The 26,746-nt window shown below is 53.6% G+C and overlaps 1 protein-coding gene across 5 annotated transcripts in view; it reads left to right on the plus strand.

Moving 5' to 3' along the window:
• The window catches only part of TBC1D16 (TBC1 domain family member 16), an 85,075-nt gene extending 61,531 nt beyond the window's left edge, over positions 1 to 23,544 (plus strand). For 2 of the 5 annotated variants that reach the window (XM_059047050.2, XM_067020813.1), the window contains 9 exons: positions 7,419 to 7,580; positions 8,601 to 8,748; positions 9,665 to 9,832; positions 10,333 to 10,481; positions 11,137 to 11,271; positions 11,999 to 12,185; positions 14,277 to 14,456; positions 17,057 to 17,203; positions 18,085 to 23,544. In XM_059047050.2, coding sequence (XP_058903033.1) covers positions 7,419 to 7,580; positions 8,601 to 8,748; positions 9,665 to 9,832; positions 10,333 to 10,481; positions 11,137 to 11,271; positions 11,999 to 12,185; positions 14,277 to 14,456; positions 17,057 to 17,203; positions 18,085 to 18,333 — 1,525 coding nt within the window. In that variant the 3' untranslated portion in view covers positions 18,334 to 23,544. Of the gene's footprint in view, positions 1 to 7,418; positions 7,581 to 8,600; positions 8,749 to 9,664; positions 9,833 to 10,332; positions 10,482 to 11,136; positions 11,272 to 11,998; positions 12,186 to 14,276; positions 14,457 to 14,647; positions 15,408 to 17,056; positions 17,204 to 18,084 lie in introns of those variants that run through there. The other 3 variants (XM_067020811.1, XM_059047052.2, XM_067020812.1) reach the window with 3 other exon arrangements.
• The last annotated feature ends 3,202 nt before the right edge of the window (positions 23,545 to 26,746 follow it).

Raw genomic sequence — 26,746 nt, forward strand, 5'->3', positions numbered from 1 at the left:
TTCTATTCCCACCAGCAAAGTATGAGAGTTCCAGTTGCTCTGCATCCTGGCCAGCACTCTGTAACATCAGTTTTCATGTGTTTGTTCTTTAATCATTCTAATAGGTGTGTAGTGTGTCACATTGTATCTCCTTATATCACATTGTGGTTTCCGTTTCCATTTCTCTCATGATCAATGATGTCATATGCTTATTTGCTTATTTGGCGAAGTCTTTTCAAATCTTTTGGCAATTTTAAAATTGTGTTGTTTGTTTTATTACTGAACTTTGAGGGTTCTTTATATATTCTGGATACAAATCCTTTATCAGATATGTGTTTTACAAATATCTTTTCCCAGTCTGTGGCTTGTCTCTTTATTTTCTTAACAGTGTCTTTCAAAGAGCAGAAGTTTTTCATTTTAATGAAGTCTGATTTATCACTTGTTTTCTTTTATAGATCATGCTTTTGGTATCACATCTAAGAAATATTTATCTAACAACACTATTGAGTTTTAAGAGTTCCTCATACATATTCTGGATACAAGTCTTTCATTGGATATACATGTTATGAATATTTTCTCCCAGGCTGTGGGATGCATTTTTATTTTCTTTAATGATGTATTTTGAAGAAAAGAGTTTTCAGTTATCTAATTTATTAATTATTTCTTTTATGTTTTGTGCTTTTTGTTTTCTAAGAAAACTTGGCCTATTCTAAGGTTGCAAAAGTATTCTTGTATGGATTCTTCTAGAAGTTTTAAAGTTTTAGGTATCACATCTAGGTCTGTGATCTATTTTGAGTTAATTTTTGTGTATGACATGAAGAAAGGGTTGATGTTAATTTTTTTTCATACAGATATCCAGTTGATCTAACAACATCAGTTGAAAAGCTATTCTTCATTGAATTGTCTTTGAATCTTTGTCGATAATTAACTGATCATATTTGCCTATTTCTGGGCTCTATTTTGTTCCATTAATTTAAAAGTTTGCTCTTTAAGCAATACCAGACTGCCTTGATTACTGTAGATTTATAATAAGTCCTCCAACTTTCTTCTTTTATTTATATTTGCTTTGGTTATTTAGGTCTTTTGCATTTCCATATGAATTTTAGAGTCAGCTTGTCAATTTCTACCCAGAAAATTCTGCTGGAATTTTGATTGGAATTGTGTTGAATCTGTAGATCTATTTGGCAAGATTGCCATCTTAACTATGTGACTGTTTCAATCCATGATCATGGTATATCTCTTCATTTATTTAGTTTTCCTTTAATTTGTCTCAGCAAGGTTTTTCAGTGTATAGGTCTTGAATGTCATTTGTTGGACTTATTCTAAGTATTTTTTTAATTAATTAAGTAAGTAATTTTAAAATTTAATTTTGGCTGTGTTGGGTCTTCTTTGCTGCATGCAGGCTTTCTCTAGTTGTGGTAAGCGGGGACTACTCTTCGCTGTGTGGTGCGCAGGCTTCTCACTGTGGTGGCTTCTCTTGTTGTGGAGCACGGGCTCTAGGCACACACGGGCTTCAGTAGCTGTGGCACATGTGCTCAGTAGTTGTGGCTCGCGGGCTTAGTTGCTCCACAGCATGTGAGATCTTCCCGGACCAGGGCTCAAACCCGTGTCCCCTGCATTGGCAGGCGGATTCTTAACCACTGTGCCACCAGGAAAGTCCCTATTCTAAGTATTTTAAATGGGCTTTTTGCTACTATAAGTGGAATTTTTTATTTATTACATTTTCCAATTATGTGTTACTAGTCTTTAATAATACAATTAAGTTTTCTACATTAACCTTTATTTTATAACTCTGCTAAATTCACTGATTAGTTCTAATAGTTGTTTTGTAAATTCCATGGGATTTTTCATGTAAACAATTATATCATCTGTAAATGGGGACAGTTTTACTTCTTCTTTTCCAATATTTATGTGTTTCAGTTTCTCTTCTTGCCTCTTGCTGAGTGTAGAGCCTCCCAATCGTAGACAGAAACAATTCAGTCTCCTACCATTGAGTATGATGTGAACTGTAGAATGTCTGCAGGTGCCCTCTATCAATCTGAAGAAGTACCCTTCTATTCCTAGTTTGCTGACAGCTTTTATCCTGAATGAGGATTAGATTTTTGTCAGAGGCTTTTTCTGTGTCTATTCACATATATATTTTTTGTAGGTATCTCTGGCTGTTTTCTTAGGATCAATATCTGGAAATGAAAGTAAAGGGTCAAAATACATAAACATTTTTAAGCCTTTGGCATCTGATTTCCTAACTGCCACTGAGAGAAATCTGAACAGCATACAGTGCCCCCAGCTGTGCAAGAGTGTTTCCCCAAACCCTTACTTACACTATATTCCATAACTTTTTAATTATGCCAATTTCATAGACCTCCCCTCAAATTGTACCTTGTTTCCATTTGCATTTATTTCATTACTCTGGACATGAAAATTTTATTGGTTAGTTGTATTTATTCTCTAGTGATTTGTTTTTTCTTGTACCTTTGCTATTTTTCTGTTGGGCATTCATTTTTAAAAATTTACATACTTTTTTCTATATTAAAGATATTAATCCTTGTCATATATATGTCCCTGTTTGTTTTCTGGCTTTTCATTTTAATAGACTTTATTTTTTAGAGCAGTTTTAGGTTCATAACAAAATTGAGGGTAAAGTACAGAGATTTCCCATATACCCCTGCCCCTACACGTGCAAAGCCTCCCCATTACCAACATCCCCACCAGAGTGGTACATTTGTTACATTGGATGAACCTACAGTGACACATCATTATCTCTGAAAGTCCATAGTTTGCATTACAATTCACTCTTGTACATTGCATGGGTTTTACGAACTGTAATATAATGACATGTATCCACCACCATAATGTCATACAGAGTAGTTTCACTGCCCTAAAAATTTTCTGTGCTGCACCTATTTCTGCTTCCCACTCCCCCCAATCTCTGACAACCAGAATCTCTGACAAAAGGATAGTGATCCTTTACTATCTACATAGTTTTGCCTTTTCTAGAATGTCGTAGAGTTGGAATCATATAGTATGTTTCCAACTCTGCCTTTTCAGATTGGCTTCTTTCACTTAGTAATATGCACTTAAGTTTCCTCCATGTCTTTTTCATGGCTTGATAGCTCATTTCTTTTTATTGCTGAATAATATTCCATTGTCTGGATGTACTGAAGTTTGTTTATCCATTTACCTACCAAAGGACATCTTGGTTGCTTCCAAGTTCTGGCAATTATGAGGGGCCACCAAAGGGTGGCATTATTTCCAGCCCTCCTCCCCCAGTCCTCCCCACCGCCACTCCACATGCACACAGCACGATTTCCGAAACCTGCACACCTTTCCCAACACGCTGTGTCCTGCTCACACCACAGGACAGGCCAAGGTTTGCAGAAACCAGATCCAGGATGGACACTAGCTCCGACAGAGTCCAGGGTAAAGGCTCCTGCTCCCCTGCTGTGGTGGAAGGACTGGGGCCCTGAGGTGAAGGAGCCCCAGAGAGAGGGCCCCACACACAACTTCTGGCAGCAACTTGCCTCCAGGCAAAAGTCTGCTTTAAACCCTTTTACAACTCCTGAGGGGGAAATTATTTGCATTAATTAATTGACTGACTAATTAATTCAAGACACTATACTTGGGACCTACAGCTGGGGTTCCATCGACGTACTGTTCAACTGAATCAAAAGCCTCAGAAGGAAGAAAAGCAAGAGCCAACTTAGAAGTTTGGATTTTTAAAAATGTTAGAGGCTGGCTGCAATGTTTCTTTGACCTTGAGAACCACAATTCAATAATTTTGGAGGAAGGGACTTCCCTGGCGGTCCAGTGGTTAGGACTCCGTGCTTCCACTGCCGGGGGCGCGGGTTCAATCCCTGGTCAGCGAACTAAGATTCTGCTTGTTCCTCGTCATGACCAAAAAAAAAAAAACCCCAAAATAATAATTTTGGAGGTTTCTTCCTTTCTGCTCGAGCTTTTTCTGAAAACAGATACTTCCCGTATATATCAGTTATCTCTAGCCCTGTAACAAAGGACTCCAGAACTTAGCAACTTAAAACCACCATCTTCAGTTTGCTCACAGGTCTTCCCACTGGGCTGGGCCAAGTCAGGCTGTTCTGCTGGGTGCTCTGGGGCTTCCTCAGGCAGCTGTCACCAGCTGGGAGCTCAGCCGGGTGGAGGCTCTGAAATGGTCTCTGTCCATGAGGTTTGGGGACTCTGACGCTGTCAGCTGAATCTCTCTCTCCTTGTGGTCTCTCATCATTTGTGCCTGGGCTTCCTTACATGGTGGCAGGAGTATACCAAGAGTGAGAATACAGAAGGTTCTTGAGGCCAGGCTCTGGAGCTCTTAGAATGTCACTCATACCACATCCTATTGGCCAAAGCCACTCGAAAGGCCAGCCCAGATTCAGGGGTAGGGAAACAAACACCACTCTAGGAACTTGGGGCCATATTTAGTCTCAAACTCTGTGCCTGACGTTGCAGGAGTTGCCAGATGGACAAAGAACACGCTTGCTATGTGTTGCTGTGGCAGAGCTGGCTTTTCTTATTCATTTCTGTTTTGCATTTTGGTGATCTTCAGAAAGAAATGCTATATTTCTTAGAGTTTAGCATCTTCTCCCTCGACTTATAAAACATTTTTAACTTATAGCATACTGGGAGTTATTGCCTTAGATAAACCATCCTTATAATTTTAATGTACCACACAATAATTTTACAATAATTTTAGCCAATTTATATGCCGCACATATGAGTATTCTTAAAACCAAATTGCTCCGCATGTGTAAAAAGATAAAAAAATAAAAATTGTACATATTTCAATTTTCCCAAGATTTTATTTCCATTTTTTTCTATGACTTCAAAATTCCCAGACATTTAACACTTTCACCCCAGGCATGAGTATTAAATCTCTGTGTTCTGTGCCAGGCTTGTGCTGAGAGCTGGGGATGCAGAAGAGCAAACGATATACGGCCCTTAACCCCATGGCAATGGGTCTTCAGGCAGAAACAGATGTGGCCCTAGGTGACCTAGATGACTGTACAGTCATCTGCTATGACAGGCCCTAAATAACAGAGAACGAAGTCTTCTATCAACTTTGCTCCAGTTTGAACCGTGGAACCCCAGCTGTAGGTCCCAACATAATGTCTTGAATTAATTAATCAATCGATTAATTAATGCAAATAATTTTCCCCACAGGAGTTGTAAAAGGGTTTAGGCAGACTTCTGCCTGGGGGCAAGTTGCTGCAGGAAGGTGTTGGGGGGGCCTCTCTCCTGGACTCCTTCCCCTCAGGACCCCAGTCCTTCCACCACAGCAGGGGAGCAGTGGCTTCAGTCAGGACTCTACGAGAGCAAGTGTCCATCCTGGATCTGGTTTCTGCAAACCCTGGCCTGCCCTGTGGGGTGAGAAGGACGTAGCATGTTGAGAAGGGCATGCAGGTTTTGGAGGATCATGCTATGTGCGTGTGGAGTGGCGGTGGGGAGAACTGGGGGAGAGGGGCTGGAAATAATGCCACCCTTTGGTGGGCCCTCTCTGGCTGGGCTTGGAGGTGAGCCTGGATGGGCCAGCCCAGCCGGGGAAGCACGCCAAGCACATGCTCTCCGGCCACTGTGGCCTCATTGTTCAATAAGCAGATTATGAAATGTTGTGTGAAGCGGCATGGTGGGGGGCTGTCTTCAGACCTGTGGCTTGCCTTGTTTTGCAGACAGTCATTGCATAGTGCAGCCAGTCAGGCTCCCCTCAGGAGGATGGGGAATCCCTCAGCCTTTCTGGTTCCGAGTTTGCCGGGTGGCTGCGTGCTTCAGCTTGTCTACCTACCCTCCCATCCGGCTGTCTATCTTTACCTGAGTCTGTTTCCTGGGAGAGCGCCGGTGCCCCTCAGAAATGGGAGGACCTGGCTCGGCCCACTTCCTTAGGCAGGTGGGGAAGAACTGCACACCAGGCCCAGTGTTGTTCTAGAAGCAGCCAAGTTTCTAAAAAGGCCAGTCTTCCTCTTTAAGGAAGTTCCAAGTTAGAGGGATTGTGCGTGAACAATCCAGCGTAGCTTCATTTGGAGACCTGGTGCCCATCAGAGGAAGAGGTGCCTCAGGATTAATTGCCTCCGACACTTTTATGTTCTCGGCTGAAACAGGAAAGTGGGATAAAGTGATTGCAGTCTTACCTCTGTGGGATATTGGGGTTGGGATCCAGAACCGATGCTTGCCTTTACTCTGGCGATATTTTAGCAGTCATCTGCTAGATGTTACTATTAAATCTCAAGAGACAGTATTTAACCTGTGGTGTAGCTGAATCCATGTAATAAAATATTTGGCAACCGAGGAGCCAAACAAAATTATTAATTTTTTAAAGAAGCAGAATAAGATAATGGTGTTGTATAGCTGAACTTTGAAATTAGAAGCAGTTAAATACACTGGTGAAGACATGGGCCACAAAGCTTGGGTTCAAATTCCAGCTTTACCACCTGCTAGCTGTGTGACCTTGGACAAGTTATTTAACCTTTCTGAGCCTCAATTCCTGTTTGGTACAATGGTGGTAATAACCGCCCATTTCCTAGGATTTATTGTGAAGCTTATATGTGATAAAAAGCACATGAAGAGTGGTTAACACAGAGCTAAGTGTTTACTATTAGTATTAATAGTATTATAACCCAAATGTTTCCTTATGGAACCACTATTTTTTCAGGAAAATACTGAATCAGTTTGAACCCAAATGGAAGCCCCACGCTGTCTAAAATGGTCACAAAACAGCTTCTTTTAGTAAGCCCTGAAAACCAGGGTGCCCAGCCCTGAGCACTGTTCATTCTACACCAAGCCATGTTATTATCTTCGCTGTGCAAAAGAGGAAACAAAGGCTCAGAGAGGCTTGGTAACTGGCCCACAGTCACACAGCAAGGGCTCAAACCCAGTCAGTAGGACCTCATCTGCCATTATGACAACCTAATATCTCTGTTGAGGCGGAACAAAATTTGATCACAAAAATGCTTTCCCGGGCCTTCCCTGGTGGCACAGTGGTTGGGAGTCTGCCTGCCGATGCAGGGGACGCAGGTTCGTGCCCCGGTCCGGGAAGATCCCACATGCCGCGGAGTGGCTGGGCGCGTGAGCCATGGCCGCTGAGCCTGCGCGTCCGGAGCCTGCGCGTCCGGAGCCTGCGCGTCCAGAGCCTGCGCTCCGCAGCGGGAGAGGCCACAACAGTGAGAGGCCCGCGTACTACAAAAAAAAAAAAAAAAAAAAATGCTTTCCCATCCACATTAAAGTGTAATTGGGCAAGACCTATGAAAGGATTCATTCGTTCATTCATTCAATCATTCATTCATGGATGTCCGTGGACAGCCTCTATGTGCCCAGCATGTTCGGCTATATCTCTGAGTGTGCACGCATGTTTAAATGGTTTCCCCAGCCCTCCCTGCCCTTCCCCCATGGCTGCACAACAGAGAAACATGTGGCCCTCACATGACTTGCTCCACCAGCTCCCCCTCCAGCGTGGACGCCCACCTGCAGTTCCCGGACAGCAGTGGCCTCCTGCAGCCCCCGCGCTGGGACGAGCCGCAGCGGGCCTGCGCCTTGGAGCAGATCTGCGGTGTGTTCCGAGTGGACTTGGGTCACATGCGCTCCCTCCGCCTCTTCTTCAGGTGAGGCCCTCTTGGCCACGTCCTGGAAGCTGCCTGTGTGCCGTGTCCCGGGGGGCCATGCTTGGGTCCAGCGCCCCTGCATCCCCAAACATCTGCTTCCCAACATCACTAGTCTTGTCAGCAGTGCCTCCTACGGCTGCCCCACAGGAGCTGGGTGTGGGTAGCTCCCAAACGCTTTCCTCTGCTTTCAGGGTGATGGTAAGCAGCTGTTGTGTGGAGCTCTGGTTTGGGGAAAGATGACGAGCCAGGGCTACACAGAGAGCAGTTGCTGCAGGCTGCCCCCGGTCACCCACCCAGAGGCCGAGCGTGCTCCGAATAGGCCATGGCTTTCTAGAGGGAGGCACCCTTTCCTTCATTATGGGGAGCCATCCCTTTTAGTTCCCTGCCTAACCGCCACCTCATGTCTCTCTGCCTGAAAGGCAGGTGGCCCAGACGCAGGAAAGCACCAACCAAGACTGGTGCTTAGAAGAAGCAGGCGTGTCTCTGTGGGAGTTCCCAGACCCAGAGCCACATCCCGCCTTTCATGGAAGGGAAGCCAAGTTCGGGCGATGGCCCTGAGGCATGTGTCGTGAATTTCCCCGGAGGATTCTGCCAGAGTGCCTTCCGTGCCGGACGGGGAAGCCTGCTGGAGGGGCGTCCCTTGGCGCCCGCCCCATCTGGGTTCAAAACCTGACTCCCCGTCAGGGCATCCACCCCCAGGACTTCCCGGAGAGAAGGGAGGATATGACCCGGCAGGCAAGGGTGGGGACAGAAGGCTGCTCTGGCAGGTCTCCCGGGAGTGAGGACAATACAACCTGGGGTCTCCCAGGAAGGGAGCTGCTTTGCCTTCTTCAGCAAAGGGGGTGATGGCCTCTGTTGGGGCATAATTCTGTCCCCTTGCCGCCAGCAGCCAAACTCCAGGGGGACTTTGTTTCCTGCCTCTGAGGTTGGCAATAGGGGCCTCTGATTATACTTGGAAATAAAAACCCATGTTTACATATTCATGGGTCTGTTCTCTTCCCCCCTCCGATGGCCACTCAGCGATGAGGCCTGCACCAGCGGCCAGCTGGTCGTCGCCAGCCGGGAAAGCCAGTACAAGGTGTTCCACTTCCACCACGGTGGCCTGGACAAGCTGCCCGACGTGCTTCAGCAGTGGAAATACTGTGCAGAGACACACCTCAAAGACCAGGTAGCCCGGAGGAGGGTTGGGGACTGCCCCCAGGGTGGAGAGGCCCTGCACCACCCCTGGAGGCACCTGGCTGCTGAGACACCCCCCCTCCCATTCCCCCCTCCCCTCCAACAGGGGCCCAGGACATTGGTTCTTTCCCCAGGAGACCTAGGCCTCTCCGGTGTGACCCGTGGTCGCTGGGGGCCTACAGAGCAGCAATTTGGGATTTGAAACATGTGCCCAGGCTTCTTGTAAAGGCAGTACTCCGCACTTGAAAAATCATGTTTTGACAAGGCTTCCTGCCATATTTTGCTCAATCTACATACAAATGTAATAAGAGCTCTTTAATTATCTGGTTAAGATACTGTATGTGCTTATTAGAAACGGGCTGACTTTAAAATTCCCTTCCTTCCCACAGAGCCTCCTGCTGGCTTCCCTTATTACAGTAGCATGGCTTTTTTTTCCCCCTACATTGAACAACCTTTGATTTTTGAATTAAATGTCAGCTGCAGTTTTGCCCTGGATCCGTGACTGCCCGTGGAGACAACCTGACAGGCGGGCTCCCCGCTCGCAGAACAGCCATCCCTTTGTATGTGGCCAATCACATGTAATTTATTGCAGGCCCTCCCGGCAGAGGGAAGTTGGCCGTCCGAGGCATTAATTCCGTCTTTGCGGCGGGGCTGGAGGGAGAGTGGGGGGCGGCGGTCGATGGGAGTGGGCCGGGAGCCGGGAGCGCGAGGGGGGACCACGGTAAGAGGACGGTATTTTTATTTGAATTGTGTCTAGTTACACTTGCCATTTAGGGGTTTGTATGCGGGGAAGAGGCGTCCCCCTCCTTTCGGAAGAGAGAGAGGAAGGCTTACATCCCGCGAAGAGCGCGGCTGGCTTCGAAAGCGAAGCGGCTGAGACACTGATCCGCAACTGTCCTCCCGTCCAGCAGGTCGCCGACGAAAAGACGTGCATGCAGTTCTCCATTCGGCGTCCCAAACTGCCGTCTTCCGAGACGCACCCCGAGGAGAGCATGTACCGACGGCTGGACGTCGCGGCCTGGCTCCGCCACCTGAACGCGCTGGGCCAGGTGGAGGAGGAATACAAGCTCCGCAAGGTGAGGCCCGGTGTGCCCGCGGGGCCCGATTCAGGACCCGGGGTCGGGGCCGTGCCCACGGACCGCCTCCGGGGGGTGCGTCCGCTGGTGCCAGAGCTGGCTGTGTGAACGCGCCCGATAGAGCAATCAAAGCCGCTGCGATGAAAAAGCAACCTCCGGAGCGGGTTTGGAGGACCCCGCGTCAGCCTGTATAGCAGAGCTCGCAGCCCGCGCCGCGATTCCAAAACCGGGATTAGGCCCTGACGTGAGAACGACAGGTTAATCTGAGTGCCGCACCAGGGGGGGCATTGACATTGAAATGAGCCTGGTTTGTGTCCTGTATGGGAATGGGGGGCCGGCACTTTCCCCTTCCAAACATGTGCAAATTGCAGCGATCTGAATCAAGGCATCAGTTGTCAAGAAGGCGCAGCAAAGCCACCAAAACACAGATCTCCGGGGATTTGGGGGTCCTTTGAGCGGCCCTGCTTTGGCCCCTCCCCAACTTTTGCCGCTTCCTCCAGGCCATTTTCTTCGGCGGCATTGATGTGTCAATCCGGGGGGAGGTCTGGCCCTTCCTGCTGCGTTATTACAGCCACGAGTCGACGTCGGAGGAGAGGGAGGCGCTGCGGCTGCAGAAGAGAAAGGAATACGCCGAGATCCAGCAGAAAAGGTGACCGCGGCGACCGGCCGGGGCCCCCTCGAACCGCGGAGGGAAACGAAACCCACCCCAGCGCCGCGGAGGGAAACCCACCCCAGCGCCGCGGAGGGAAACCCACCCCAGCGCCGCGGAGGGAAACCCACCCCAGCGCCGCGGAGGGAAATGCCATTTGGAAAGGCAATTTGAGGTGCAATTCAGCATTGATAATATGTTCCGTGACCCATAGTTTCCTTGAAAAATGGGTCTCCCAGGACCGTGAGCGATGGGGCTGGATAAGTGCAGTTATTACCCCAGCGCCCGGCCGCGGGACTGGCTCTCTTTAGCTCGCATGTCAAGATTTTAGAATTCTTTTTCAACGTACTTAACGAGGCGCTGACATCCTTCCGCAGAACGCCGTGGTGGCGGGGGTGTTTGGGGGTCACTGGGACTACTGAGGTCTGTTTGGGCCTCGCTGATCCCGCGGCTGCAGTCAGCTCTGTTTGGGACCCGTGAGGCGGAGTTAATGTTTAGAAAGCCTTGGGCACCCCACCACCCCAGGTCAGTGGGAGCCGGAGGGTTTGCCAGTCCTAGTTCCCACCTGGGAGCAGGGCTGGGCGGGACGCCCGCGCCAGCCGGGAGCGTACGTGCCACTTGCTGACCCCCCAGCGGGCGCTCTGCTCCATGCCAGGCTCTCCATGACCCCTGAAGAGCACAGAGCATTCTGGCGGAACGTGCAGTTCACCGTGGACAAGGATGTGGTACGGACAGATCGAAGCAACCAGTTCTTCCGAGGAGAAGGCAATCCCAATGTGGAGAGCATGAGGTACCACCTCCCGGGCCAGCATGGTTCCTCCCTCTCGGTTTCACTTCCATCTGCCACCTCACCCCTCAGGCCTCAGTTGACCCTCTGGGAAGTGGACGAGCAGCAGCTTCTGCAGGGGTCAGGGGTCTTTCCTCCAGGTTCAATGCCCCAGAATCAGAGGGTCGTTAGCTATTTTAGGCAATGTCAGTGCGTCTCTTATTGTCCTAGAGACCCAGGGAAGGCCTGTAGGCCCCACCTGCTGGGCATCCACCAAGCCTAACCTTGCTTGTCTCGCACCAGCCGTGGGCCAGCCTCGCCCTGAGTGTCTCTGTCTCCCGTTGGGTGGTCTTCTGGATGATAAAGCCACACAGGGCTGAGGCTGGCATCTTTGACGTTCTGCTACCTCCAGGCAAATAATTGCACAAATTTAGCAGCCCATGAAAACGTTTCTGGCCAGCCCACCCTTTGTCACAGGCAGTTGACAATTAAGAAAAATCAGACCCACATTCCTCCTTGCCCTGCTCTCGAGGGGCTGGGCTGGTGAGTGCCTAATTGCAGGCCATTACCTTTCCCCGGGCTCTGGAGACGGTCCCAGAGCTGCCCTCCTTCCTCTGAGATCAAGGTGAAAGATGGGGGCCCGGACAGCCCAGGGTCTCCAGCCTGGGGTTCTACTGGCCTGCACAACAACACACTGCTATGTTGTGGCCACACTCCACTGACCTCTCTGCTCTCTGCACTGCGTCTCCAGGAGGATCCTGCTGAACTATGCGGTGTACAACCCAGCCATCGGCTACTCCCAGGGCATGTCGGACCTGGTGGCACCCATCCTGGCCGAGGTCCTGGATGAGTCAGACACCTTCTGGTGCTTTGTGGGTTTGATGCAGAACACGATCTTTGTCAGCTCTCCTCGGGACGAGGACATGGAGAAACAGCTGGTGAGGCTCTCAGATGTGTATGGCTGGGCTGCTGTGGGTCAGCAAGCAGCAGAAAAGCCAGGGTCAGCCTTGCCGATGGACTATGGGGGGCTTAGCCCTGGGCCTCTGGGATAGGGCCAGCTCCCCCAGGAGGGACGCATGCTATTCCCAGGTCCCAGGACACGTGTTGCCATCCCCACCTCACACTCCTGCAGGTCCAGAGTCTGGACTGTGTAGGGCCCTCCCTTCGTGGCTTCCCACCTCCCTGCATGTGGCATCCCAACCCAGGCTCCCTGAGAGACAAAGCAGGGGGGGTCCCTATCACACCTGACCCTGTGCTTTGTAAAATGGTTCCTCAGGTGCACCTGGGCCCCCTGCACGGGTCCAGCATAGCCAGGGTTCTGGGGGTGGGGATGGGAGGGGCTCCTGAAACCACCTCGAGGCCCATTGGGTAGTCGTCACAACCGTACCTGGAGGGCAGCAGGCTTGCTGTGTGCAGCCGGCACCCCTCCCTTCATGGCCTCCCCTAACCTACACAGACCAGGCAGCGCTGAGAATTGGGAGCGAGGAGGCAGAGCTGGGTAAGGCAGGGCCAGGAGTGCGTACTCTTTCCTTACCCAGCATCTGTGCGCTCCAAGCACCTGCCGGGTGCTGCTGGCGCTGGAAGATGGTCTCAGGTCACCATTCTGCCAGAGATTCTTGGTGTGGAAGCTGACGGTGTGAGGAGAGGATGCTGGGTGCCAGGGAGTGATACAGAAAGAGCTCTGGTGACAGAGATGGGAACCGAGACAGGCGTCCCAATGTCTCCTTGGACTAGGCCGACCCCACGGCACATGGGGTCTGGCCCTGGGCACTGCCAGGCCTGTCTAGATGTGGCTGAGCAGAGCTCTCTGGGCAATGACACTGTGTGCCCCGGTCAGGTTCGTGGCCCACGTGCAATGAGGGTCTAGCTGAATGGAGGGCCTCAAATACCAAGCCAAGGAGCGTGTCCCGTCGACTAGCCGTTAGGAAGCCGTTGAAGGCTATGGATGGGAGAGCAGAACACAGCAGGGGATTGGACGAGGGGGAGCCAGGAGCAGGCGGGTGGGGATTGGAAGGTGAGGGGCACCAGAGCGGGGGTCGGGGGCATCCGTGAGGGAGGGAGGGGGTCAGCTGCATGCGTGGACTTGACCCTGCTGTGGGCCACTGGGTGGAAAAACTGGCCAGTCGGGAAGGGTCCTCAGAATCAGTTCCCGTGCCATCCCAGCGGCTGTCTCAAGTAGGAACAATGGGTCGCTTGTGTGGGAAGGGGCCTGTGAGTCACCAAGCCCCCACCCCAGGATCTGGCTGGAATCTCAGCTGAGCCTGCCCTGTCTGTGCTCTCTGCATCAGCCCTGTGATGTCAGGTTTCCACGGTACCTGCGGAGGCAATTACGGGCTCTGATGTGATTCGCCCCTGATGGGCTCCGAAGCACATGGCCCCGTGACTCATTAGCTGCCGGAGATTGATTTTACAACGGTGCTGGTGAAGTCAGCAGCCCAAGCAGGACGTTGCCAGAAATAGCCTCGCTCTTATCCCACGTCACTGGGTGGTGACCTTAAGTGCAGGGATTGAGCCTCTTGGGGTTCAGAAACGCCCCCTCTCTGCTCTAAATCAGCTCTGGAAGATGATGGATCTTGGTGATCAGAGCGGAAGGTGGTTGAGTGGGTGTGGGGGAGGGGGTGTTGTCAATGGATGATCTGCTTGACATCCCAGAAAGGAGGGGGCATCAGAAACAGCCCTATGTGGCACCTGAGGCCTGGGGGTCTTCCTAGCCTCGGACCTGCCACTAGCTTCCTGGTCCACATCAGGGTGCTATGCTCTGCCTTGCCCTGGGCCACGCCACAGCCTCCAAAACAGTCTGAAATCTGGGCTAAACTGACAAAGACAGGTGTGAGTCAGACATCCAGTGACAGAACAAAATAAGTGGGTGCAGTGACACGTGGCAGGTAGAGACCTCACGCATGGCACACAGGCTTTGGCGGAGGGGAGGGGTGGACCGAGGAAGGGCCTCGGTGGGAGTGGGCTTCCTGGGCCAGGCAGGCAGGCATGCTCGGGGCTGGGGGGCTAACTCATCTCGGCCTCGCCCCCAGCTGTACCTGCGGGAGCTGCTGCGGCTGACGCATCTGCGCTTCTACCAGCACCTGGTCTCGCTGGGCGAGGACGGCCTGCAAATGCTCTTCTGCCACCGCTGGCTCCTGCTGTGCTTCAAGCGGGAGTTTCCCGAGGCTGAGGCTCTGCGGATCTGGGAGGCCTGCTGGGCCCACTACCAGGTGAGCCAGACGCGGTGCCCAGGGCTGGGGGCTGGGACAGCGGCTCCAGAGCGACGGTCACCGTCCTGCACCCAGCCTAAAAGGAGGGCGGGGTGCCTACATAACCGTGTGCCTCCTCTGGGGTCCCCCTCCACCATCCCTGACCCCCCCGCAAGCCACAGTCAGCCCCTCACATGGCGACTGCCTTCCAGTCCCACGTGGCCAGCCTCAGACCTGCAATTCGCCTCCCAAGTAACTGAAATCGATGCAAATTGCCCACTGACTGCGCTCATTACCACGTTCTGGGGCTGAGCACGCTCCTGTCACAACCAATCAGCGTGAAAGACATTGCGGGGCCGAGCAGGACGCCAGTGCCCACATGCTGGAGCCAGTGCCCGCCTGCCTGCCCCCTCGGGACGGCTCAGGGAAAGGGCCCGAGATCTTGCTTCCCCATCAGCCCCTCTGAGAGCCCGGGCCCGGCCCACTGTCCCCACCCAGGGATGTGATTTCCACTTGCCGTCCACCGTTATCATTGTCTCCTCAACACATTCCCCTGAGAGCGTCGAACTGGCCCTGTCACACAGCTTTAATGCCCAAATTAGCAACAAGCTGGCGACGTGAAAGGATAGGCAAGTCTCCCTGAATCCATCAGCCTTAAAAAAAAATAGTATTGATGCATCCGGGAGGTGGCCAGGACCCTTTCTGCAAGAGCGGGCTCCATCCTCCCTGCGGCAGCCGGAGCAGCTTGGATTAGACAAACCTTGCTGATAACATGGGCACGCCCACCAGCCCTCGGAAATGTGCATCAGCGTTTCCCCTCCTTACTAATGTCAAGGAAGGATTATGTCTGATAGAAGTGTGTCTGAACAAATGTGGTGCTGGTGCCACAGGCTGTCTTTGAATTCATCCATCCTCACCCGCCTCCTGCTCCCACCCCGGCCCAGGTCTGGGCTGTGTTTCCTGCGTGGATTAGCGTGCTCGATGTGTACTGCAGGGTGGAATCAAGGAAGCATTGGCAAGGATGGTCCAAAACACTGGATCACATTAAAAAAAAAAAAATTGTGTCCACTTTGCAAAGCCTCATTGCATGTTTTTCCAGCAGCAAGTTTGCCACCCTCGTGACATCACATTTAGGCTAATGTTACAAGTGAACTCAGAGCATTACCCAACAAATGGGACCATTTCTCACGCTAAATTTAGCCACATTTGGCCCCACCACTTGATCAAATTAGTGGCAGGAGATTGGAAGGGGGGGTGGGTAGGATGATTGTACTGGGCGTAGGCTAATTCATTAGAGTGAGCTCGTGGAGACAGGGGTGGTCACTACCAGCTGCTTTAACTTTTAAAGTGTCCCCAGAGTGAGAAAGGCTCTATTTCATTCATTTATGATACTTCTAGTTTGCCCTCGGGGGCTGGGCTGCCCTGGGCCTTGTCCAGTGAACTGGGATTAGTCCTGTACTGCCACCCAGCCTCATTTAGAATGTGCCCCACCTTTTCTGCCCCAGAGTCCTCTCTGAGAGGAGGTAGACATGCACCTTCCTCCATCCTCCCCCCCACCCCCAACCCACTGCCAACCCTGGCCACGGTTCGAATAGCTCCAGAAGGATCGTTTTGAGCCACAGCAAGACCGTTCCGGATTAATTCAGAGGAAGGGGCTGGGCAACCTGGGAATGGTCTTTTCAGAGTGGGTGGGGTGTGGGGTGTTTGCTGCCCATAACTTCTGCCCGCATCCAGGGCTCCTCCTGGCCCTGTTTGCAAAGGAACAAAGTTCTGGCCGGCTGGGTGGCCGATGTCAGGAGACTAAACACAGGCTTCCTGGTGGTCCTTGTCCTTCCTCTGCCCCCGGGAGCAAGTGTGACTCAAAGGCGGGGTGCCCTCAAAGTGTCCGGGCCAGAGAGCGCACAGGATGTACCCCCATCAGGACCAAGTGCCGGCTTCCTGCTGTGGGCCAGGCCTTCCTTACTGGGCAGCCGTATGAGGCAGCCTCCAAGGAAGACAGTGGAGTCCTCAATGGGCTCTGTAAAGCTGGTTAAAGATGGTGGGCTCATTGTAGGCAGCTCCATGGAGACCATCGGGATCTGCCGTGCCCTGCTCTGAGGCTCTTCTCCCCACTTTCTTATCAACAAACCTAAGAGTCGTCTCTGGGGCACGAGTTGGGGTTGGGACGTTTGGCCTGGAGGCAGGAGGACAATGACCGGTGGGTGGCTGCCAGAAAGTTCCTTCTCACTGGCGTGTTCTGTGACCCACTGGAGCGTGTTCTGATGCACCGTCTCTGAAGAGAATGCGCACGGGCCAGCCTCCAGAGGAGCATGTTCTTTGCCCCTGTGCTGGAAAGCCTCCCAGAGGGCTCCCCGAAGGGTAACAGCAGCCCGTGGGTGGCCAGCTGCAACATCGCCCCTTTGTATGTCACAGCAGCCTTTGGATGGAGCTGCTCACGCTGGCCCATTTGCAGGTGGGGAAACTGAGGATGAAGGAGGCTGCTGGGCTTGCCCAGGGCCACATGAACCCAGACGACCTCACCCTGGAGCCCTTACCCCGCACCTCTGCACTTGGCCTCTACCTGCAGGCAGGGCTGGGGCTGGGTCAGGGGCCTTATCTGAACCCACTGTCTACGCCCCCAGACGGATTACTTCCACCTTTTCATCTGTGTGGCCATTGTGGCCATCTACGGGGATGACGTCATTGAGCAGCAGCTGGCCACCGACCAGATGCTTCTGCACTTTGGAAACCTGGCCATGCACATGAATGGGGAGCTTGTTCTCAGGAAGGTGAGTGTGGCCCCCACATGCAGGCCTGCCCTCCCATATACAGAGCCCCACCCCTTCAGTTCCAGAGCTCTGCCCCCACGCAGCCCCCCACAAGCCCCGCCCTCCACATATGCAGAGCCCTGCCCCCACACAGAGCCCCACCCCTTCACTTCCGGAGCCCCGCCCCCACACTCCAACTACTCTGGGAGCTCCTGACCAAGGCCCAGTGTTCAGCATGTCTGGCAGCTGCTCAGGGTGCCCATCAGGCCCTGGCAAAAGAGGCCTCTCTCCTCATGGACTGAACAGATTACCGGGTTTGATAGACAGGTCTTTCACCTGGGGTACCTCACTCCTAGCCCAGAGCCAGGAAAACCGAGCAGGAGGCTTAGGGAGGGGAGGTGGCCACTTTTCATCCACAGTTAGCGGAATAAAGGGGGCCCTTGCCACCTCCGCACTTCCCAGGCTCCTGCTGCAGTCTGCTTCTCAAAGCTCTCTAGTGTCTCCCGGGGCCCGTGAGCAGGGCCTGGGGTCAGGGTGGGGCGGGTAGAAAGAGGGTGGTGGAAACAGACCCTGCAGGGCGGAGAGGTGGAGCCCTGGGGCCGGGCCGAGCCGGGAGGGACAGGGTGGGCCCTGTGCCGCTTTTGCCTGCTCTGCTCAGCCTCCTTATGAAGGCCGTTGGGGGAGCCTTCTTTGTGTCAAGCCACATGGGAGCACTGCTCCGGGAACCATGTGAGTCCCGTCCCTCAGCTGGATCACGGTGTTGAAAGGGACGGGGCAGGCAGAGCCCTCACCCTGACCTGGCACAGGGTGAGCCCTTGGGCACTGGCTGTTGCTGCCCTTGCTCTTGGGCCACTGGCTGTCAACCCAACCCCCTCGTCACTGCCTGTCCTCTCTGTTTGCAGGCAAGGAGTTTGCTCTATCAGTTTCGCCTCCTGCCACGGATCCCCTGCAGCCTGCATGACCTGTGCAAGCTGTGTGGGACTGGCATGTGGGACAGTGGCTCCATGCCTGCCGTGGAGTGCACAGGCCAGCACCCGGGGTCTGAGAGCTGCCCGTATGGGGGCACTGTGGAGACGCCTTCGCCCAAGCCCCCCAGAGAAGGCAGGAAGGGCCCAAAGACGCCCCGGGAAGGCTTCGGTTTCCGCAGATAGGTTGGGCTTCCTGTGCTAAACGAGGGGTGAGGGAACCTCAGCCAGGTCCCAAGCATGGGGGAGGGGGTGGGGCTAGGCTTGGAGGGGATGGGATGGTAGAAACGGAAGGAAAATGCCCTTGGGCGGCATGAAGGGAAACTTTTCATATTAAGGACAAAAGCAGAGTCCAGAAGTGACAGAAGTGAAACCCGCCAGCTGCCCAGAGAAAAGTCACCTCCCCAAAAAGCAGGAACAGAACGCATGGCCATCCCACCTGGAGACGCAGGCTGGCTGGGTTCTTGTGTTGCCTGCCTTTGATGGATCTCGACACGTCCCAGGAATTCCTCCAGCTTCATCAGCCACCGAAGGGTATTGCCGGGCATTGGGAAAGGCAGAGACAGCAGGAGAGGTCTTGTGCACCCACCAGTGCCAGGGAGTGCAGAACAAGGGAGTCCTGTCCAGGCCCAGAGACATCTTTGCAAGCCGGACACACCCGCCTCACCAGGCTTCATTCTCTGAAAGAACCAAACATACTCCACAGCTTCTCCAGCCACAGCTGCAAAGCTGATGTGAAGACATCTGCCCCCCCATCCCCCCCAAAAAAAAAGCCCCACTGATTTCAGGGTAAAGAGGTGTAAGAACAGGGGGCTGGGGGCTTTCACACTGTCCATTTCAACATCCTGTCCTCTTGGTATGTGAAGGAATCTGCTGCCCGTGAGCCTGAGCACAGGCTGTTGAAGTGTTGGATTCCTCTCCCTTTGTTGGGGAATGTCTGCATTTGTCATCTTTAAGGCCGACCTCACCAAATACTGCAACCAACTGGGGTGTGGATAGGTTGAGGTGTGTGTGTGTGTACACGCAAAATCCTCTGAAGGGAATCTGCAATGTTTGAGGGAATGGGTACTATATTAACTGACCAACCAAGACAAAGGCACCTGAAAGTGCTAGAAAGACTCCCACTTCCCTGCAGGGCCTGCCTTCTGCCATGAATGCCAGTCTTCTGCAAGTCAGCTTCTCAGGTGGTTGGACGCAAGAGTGGCCACAGTACAGTAGCCATCACTCAGGGCACCTCTGCTTTCTGTGTGGGAACCAGGTCTTCCCAGCAAGCTCTCCCGGCTCCCAAAGATTCTCATCAGTTGCTCCTTCTGGGATTTAGAGAAGGACAGATAAGGGCATGGGAGGGCTCCCAGCCAGTGTAAAGTGGTGGAGCCATTTGCACAGGAAGCCACCTCTTGAACTGGCAGGAGCAAGGAGCCTGGAATTGTTCCTTGAATCCTCCTGCACATTCTTCTGGGGAGAAAAATCCTTGAAGTGCTGAGAGTCATCGTGGAGACACAGCCCGACTAAGGCTTCTTCCTGCCCTCAGCTTTTCTCACTGAGAGTTGACGCTGCTGGATGGCGCCACTTTAAAAAGATGTTTATCAACAGGAAAGAGGAAGTTATCAGCCTCCTCCCTTCTCAGCTTCTCTCTTCTCCATGATCCCAAGTCCTCCAGCAGGCAGGAGACTGACACTGGTACTTCCAAGTTTCTGGCCCCTCTGTCCAAGAGCCTTTTGGGGAGACCATCCTGGAGCCCCATCAGTGCCCAGATCTTAGGGTACTGACCATTATAGTCCAGCCTCAGGGTCCAGGCTGGATGGGGGTAGACTTGTGCTCTGCTTCTAGGGAAAGAAGATTGCCTTTCCATCCGGAGGATGGCTCCTGATCCATTATGGAAATGGCTTGCGTTACCCAGGCACTATACTGACCCTCCTCTAGAGACCACATCCCCATGAACAGGCGTAACAGTTATCCATTGCCACAGTAATGCTACATAACAAATAGCCCCCAAACGTGGTGGCCTCAAATAGCACACACTTACCTAGCACATGAGTCTGTGGGGCAGCAGCTCAAGCTGGGCATTTCTGGTCTGGGTTGGGCTTGCTCCCATGCCTGGAGCTGTTAACTCCCAGGGGGGTGCTCACACATGTGGAGGTGTGTAGAGGTCAGGCTTGGCTCTGCTCTTTGCCTCTTGCATCCTTCCCACAAGCCAGTCCTGGCCAAGGCGAAGGTGCAGCATCAGAAGTGTACAGGCACCTTCCCAAGCCTTGACAGATGCCCCCCGTGCTGCTTCCCCAATGGCCAAAGCAAGTCACATGGCCAGATTCAGCATCAAGGGATGGGGAAATGGACCCTCCCCTGCAATAAGAGAAATGACATGGCGAGGGGCTGGGATTCAGGGAGGGGTGAGGAACTGGGCAGCTGGTATGGGGCTGGAAGAGTCTACCAGCACCACAACAAAGTCCTGGTCCAGATAACACTGTTTTGGAACTCACCTTCTACCAGGGGCGTGACTTCCCCTGAAGGAGCAGGAGATGCCTAAGAGGAGAAAGAGTGCTCCCCCTCATCCTCTGTAGCAGAAGAACGTGCATTTTACAATACCTTGTGCCTTCGGGCTGCTGTGTGTGGGGTGGAGGGAGAGGGGTCCCAGGCTCCCTCACTTTGGAGGCTCCTGGGTGGAAAGTGCTCATCCTGAACCTCCCAGCTCCCGCAGCCCTCACCCCCACGGCTCCCCAGGACCCTCCCACCTCTCACCCTATGGGCTGGGCGAGGTCCCAGTGAGATCTGGGCCTCTTGGAGCAGCCAAGACCTCGAAAGCTGAAGACCTGGGTGTGTGGGCTCTGCGAGGGCCCGCTGCTCCGGAGGGATGGAGAAGGCCCGCCCCTGCACGGCTCCCTTAATCTGGATGCAATTAGAGGAAACCAGCCAAAAACCCTGCGGCAGCTGTTGCCTCAGGATTATTCCCAGCCAGCAAAAGGCATTAGGCTGATAATTCAGTCATTAGACTTTTAGCCTTCCCAGCGCCAGAACGTGCAAATACAGGATAATCAGCCCAGCACGGCCATCCTCAGCGATACTGCTTATTTAACCCATTTTTTAAAAATGACACTTAATGTTATTGGCTGGGGTGCGTGTGCACGCATACTTAAAAGTTTCCCCGCTGCTAATGTCTGTGCTGACGTTACATGATGTCGTCGGGGCCTCTGGGAAGAGAGGGCACCTTTGATGCGCATGTGCTGGCACCGAGAGGGCAGTGGGGGAGGGACTCACCAGCCCAGTGGGGGTTCACCCTCAGGGAAGGCGGATGACGGCAGGATGAAGCTGGGTGTGGGGAAGGTGGGCATATAGTGGGGTCAGGGTCTGGTTAAGTGCAGAGGGGAACAGTGTGCTATTCCAGAAGGTTCTGACTTAAGTCCCAGCAGGGGAGACTTGGAACTCACAAGTCAACGGAATTGGAGTTCTTGAGCCAATTAGAGGGGTCGGGATAGGCAGGCTGGGAGGGGTCCCCAGCCCATCTCTGCAGAGGAGGGGGGTCTGCAGTCCAGAGGGCAGTTCCATTGGCGGCCTTGGTCTGGATGCCATCAGCAGGCAGCGCTGTGTTGTCCTGATCGGCTAAGTGTCAGGCAGGACAGAGATTTTTGAATCCAGGACCTTTGAGTTTTCTGTAAAATCCTGCTGGGGGCAGACAGCTGGAGAGGATGAAGATGCTGGTCCTGAAACGAGGGCAGTGGCTGGCAAAGGTCACCCAGCTCTGACCTTTGATGGGTAGGAAATGGGGCAAAATCTGTGGACCACAGTGGGGGACCTCTGTGGCTCTCCCCTCGGTTTTTTGTGAGGTCCCTCTGAGCTCTCTTGTCTGCTTCTTGTTCGGTAGAGATAGCTGGGAGGAGGGCAGCCCCCAGGGTGGTGGGAATCTGCTCTTGGCTGTGCCCTGCACCTCCGGAAGCCTCCATCCTCGTTTGGCCTCCCCTCCTCCATGCAGGGAGGCTGGAGGGTGGCAGGAGCGCCTGGGTTCACCCGGCCGAGAGAAGGAAGCCTCTTCTAGTTTGTCTGCCCAGCAGAGGCCCCCAGAGGCTGCCCTGCCTCCGAGGAAGGAGGAGGAGTTTCCCTGGGAAACCCCACACACGTGCAGAGGTGCAGCCCTAGACCGGCCTGCAAGCTGTGCCACAAACGCATAGCAAAGGGAAGGAGCCTGCGGGTCTGGCCTGAGGCCAAGCGCTTCCTCTGGAGACCCTGGGGAACCAGATGGCCCAGGATCTGATTAGCCCTGGGTTTCTAAGCCAGGCTGCAAGGCCATCCCTCAAAGTGAAAGCATTCTGTCCCCTCCCGTCCTTGGCTCAGAGGGAACTGCCCCCAAAGTTTTGAAGCCTAAGGACAGGGCTCCCCTACAGAGGTTGCGCAGTGCTGCGTGGAAGGAAGACACTTACCTAGGGGTCAGGAACCTGGTTCTTGTCCTGCCTCTGACCCTTCCCGGGTGCATGACCTTCCGGCACTCTGAGCCTCAGTTCCCTCATCTGTAGAAAGAAAGAACGGCGCTGCCCTCCCAGCCCACCTCACAGGACTGCCGTGGGGACTCTCCAGGTGAAGGTGTCATGAAGATGGTTTACCAGCCCCGGGGGCTTCACCTGCCACTCAGGGAAGAGACCACTGATCTTGGCCTTGCAGCCTTGACGGAAAGGCGGCATGCTCCCAACCTGAGAGCTCGCCCTGCTTTGAGAGTCAGCAAACCCGCTCCCTTCTACACGTCCACTTTGCTGCATATCCCCGACTAAGGGAGACCTCTCTGTGCCTCTTCTGTGAAATTCACCCCATGCCACCCCACTCCTGCCATGAGGATAACCAACCATAAGCCATGACCTTGGTGACCCCGAGAGATGTGTCTGTGTGCCGTGTGCCCAGCTCTGCATCAGGGATGAGGTCCAGGCCTCGGACCCCCACGGCTGTGAAACCCACTCAAGCAGGGGGCTGTGGCCTCCTGGGTCAGGCTGTAGAGACTGGAGAGGGGTGTCCCTGGGCCTCTTGGGGGCAGGGCGGGCATGCAAACAGCCTGCAGTCATCTGGCCGTTAAACACATTGTGCTGAATTTCTAGGTAGGAAAGTACATTTCAAGTTCAGAGATCAAGTCACTTGGTCTTCTTTCCAGCACCTTGTGTTAGTTAGAGGGCAGGGTTCTGTTGTTTAAGGGAAAGTTTAATGAAATTCCCACCATTACCAAGAGATTACTGATGTCCGTGGCTACTATTCATTCTCTGTATTTCATTTTGTTTTCTTTTTTAAATACAATCGCCCACTGGTCAGGCCATGCACCAGGCTCGGGACTGGCCACCCTGACCCCTGGGGCCACGGCCCCCACTGTGCTTCTGGCTCTCATGGATTCCACTGCAAAGTAAATAAAATCATATTGACAACAAACATACGCTCTACGGCGCCTCTAAGGAAAAGGTCCAGCGAGATTTGTTAGGTCAGAATGTGGCAGGTTCCAGTGCTGGGTGAAGAGGGCTCCCACAGAGGAGCAAGGAGGGCCGGAGGGCTGGCCAGCGGCACAGCAGGCCCTGCTCTGGGGAGCCTGGCTGCAGGCCCAGGGGTCCATCAGGCATCTGAAGGGGACGGGCGCTTGGCCTGCGGCAGGAAGGAGCTGCTCGCCTCCAAGGTGGAGAAGTAGTAGGAAAGTGCCCGTGAGCCCCAGGGACCGGGGGCCCCAAGACTGGCCCCAGCACCTGGAAACACACAGTGTTTTATTGAGACTTGGCTGCCAGGGCTCTGATTTCAGGAAAAGCCGAAGGCTTGCGTTTGTGAACTTTTTACGGAGGCAAAGAAAATGAATTTGACCTTGTTAAGGGTGGGAGTTAAAGGAAGAATTGGGGCATCAGCTTCTCTCATCTCCATCCCCTGGAGCCCTACTACAGGGAACATGCCCCAGGGTTTACAGGGAGGTAGGCAAGGGGGCTGGGGCCTGTCCTGGTTCTCCTGGACCGTGCTGGTGGGTGGAGGGCTCCCAGCCCTAACACGTGCCTGTGGGAGTGGGAGCTGGTTTTCTGTGGTTTTGTATGTACCTTTTCGTGCTTTTGCCTGAGAGAGAGGAGGAGGGTGCATGTACCGCCCTCCTGAATGTCTGCACCTCTGGGGGTCTCGTGTCTGCAGGGTCTGTCTCATCCTCCACCCACGTGGCCTTGGCTGAGATGACAGAGAGTTTTGTCACCCCTTCTCTGCAGGCCGGGAGTGCCCCTGCCTGAGGCTGGCTGGCCACGTGGCCAGGAGGGGCAGCAGGACCAGCTGATGCATCAGCTGCCGTGCCTGGCTGGTGGCTCCACTTAGAGCAACCTTCTCTGTCCTTTTGGGAGTGGGAGGCGCTGCTTCCCCCTCATGCCTGGCCCTAACCTGGGATCGGAAGTCACCCCTGACGGCCGAGGAGTGCAGACAGAGAGGGAGCTTGGAGTTCAGGGGCACCAGCCCTACCATCACCACCCTCCAGGGCACGGCTGTGGGTCAGTTTGTCCTCAGAAAGGGGCAGTCCCACCCCACAGAGCAGCCCTGCAATGGGTCGAGGCCCATTGGGGCCATTGGGCCGTGGCCCTGCCTGAGAGGGCCTTTCAAGCCTGTCAGGCAGCTGGTTTCCTGGGTCGGGCCCAACCAGCATCCTCCGTCAGGTGTTTGTCTTTGCTCTGCTCTAGTTCTCCCGTAAATAGCAGCCATGTAGTCACGGGCGCGGAGATGTGCTGCCCTAGAGCCAGACTCTTCAGGGCGGCCCCTGGAAAGAACTGGCCTCTGTTGTCCTGTGGTCCTGAGGGCTAGGCCTGGGAGCAGCTTGGCTGTTGCGGCGCGGACGGGCCATCTGCATGGCTGGCTCGCTTTACACCCCTGCTAGCGGCAGAGACAGCCCCGCCCCGCCCCTGGGGCCCATTCGCTTCAGAGTGAGCGTCCTATGCACCACCCTAGTCCCATCATTCCTTCATGCATCCGTTCAGCAAGCGTTCAGCAAGCCCCACCAGGGAGACGGGTACCATTGTCCCATGGACCTGCTCCAGGGGCCCGAGGCTGAGCACACCAGGTCACTGGGGTTTCTGGGGCGGGCAGCACATACTCTACAAATGCTCCATGAGCAAAACTGCCTTACCGGCCCTGGGAGAAGCCACTCAATGTCTGCACTTTTGGGGCCCCCCGGGGCAAACCTTGAACTCCTCGGGTCTGAGTGGCCTTTGGCTACAGAGACTCAGGCGAGCCAGAAATGTCACTGAGATGATTTTCTTTCAGTCAAGTTGAATCCCATTATGAGCCCTGCCAACCCAGTTAAGTCTCAGTTGTTGTTGGTTTCTCCCCTTCCCCCCAACACCCACATGAAGACATGCCATGAGCAGGGGTGGGAGGGATCCCACGCAAAACGTGCAGGGGGCTCTCTGCTCCTGGCCCATGGCCGCCACTGAGACACCCTGTGTCCAGACCCAAGGAGCCCAGGAGGTCTGGCTCTTTCCTTTGACTGGGGCCCTGGTGCCCAAGGCACAGCTGCATCTCTACCCCCATCCTGTTCCTCTGCAGGGAAGCCACCACCACCACACACACACACACACACACAGGGCGGGGAGGCCTCAGCCAGCCCCTTTCCCTCCCCGGTTCCATGGTCCACCTCTCTTCAAGGAGCACCAGCTTTTAGAACAGAACCCACAGGAGGCTGGCCACAGGCTCCTTCCCACCGCTCGGCAGAAACCTGGAGGGGAAGGAACACAGGGCTTGACAAGCCTGGGAGATGCTGAGAAGAAAAACTGCAGTGAGAACAGGGCCCCAGTCGTCTCTGTGAGTTATTGGGCCACATGAGCGATCTCACTGTTAAAGGGGTTGTGTCTTCACACACCCCCACCTCCTCATGGCCATTGGGGAGTGTCCCACTCAGCCACTGCCATGCTCTCTGCAGACTGGAGGACACCTGCCAGTGGCCTCATGGGCCGCATTCAGTTGCTGGCCCTGGGACACCCCTAAAGTCATCCCTCCTCCTCGGTGGACCCCCCTCCCTCACCTGGGAGGCCCTCCTCTCTCTGCATCTCAAGAGAATAACCAGACCTCTGGGCTCCTGGGGCGTGTACTGTGTAATTTAGATAAAGTGGTTTGAAAATATGCTATTCATTCTCTGAATGTGATAATACGTCTGCCTTGATAGGTCAGATGCCACAAGCTCTTTCATCGGCAGTTTGACACTGAACAAAAGAAAACACTTTATATTTTGAGTTGTTAGAGAGAATGGCTTGATTGTTTTCTAAATGGTTGTTTGGATGCTGAAATTAAGTTGGTGCAACAGGGGGATAGTGTCACAGGCTGGGTATAGCAGCCCCTCAGGAGGGAGAAACAGGTTCAAAACCCCCTCAACTGGTAAGAGACATGTGCAGTTCAACAAAGTGGGAAACCTTCATCAGGGACCAAACACAAAGTTCACGGGGTTCATTGATTACTGGCCATGAATAAGCACAAATAGAAAAAGACATGGAGGGTCCTAGTGGCTACAAGTTAACGGTTAGTGAGCCCAATTGTCCGGCAATTTTAAAACCCAACAGTAGAATATGGCAATGGGCAAGGCCCAGGAAGCCCTCTGGGATAGGAGGTCAGAGCTTCAGATCAGTTCACTGGA

The sequence above is a fragment of the Kogia breviceps genome, chromosome 19 (assembly GCF_026419965.1).
Source record: "Kogia breviceps isolate mKogBre1 chromosome 19, mKogBre1 haplotype 1, whole genome shotgun sequence".
Lineage (NCBI taxonomy): Eukaryota > Metazoa > Chordata > Mammalia > Artiodactyla > Physeteridae > Kogia > Kogia breviceps.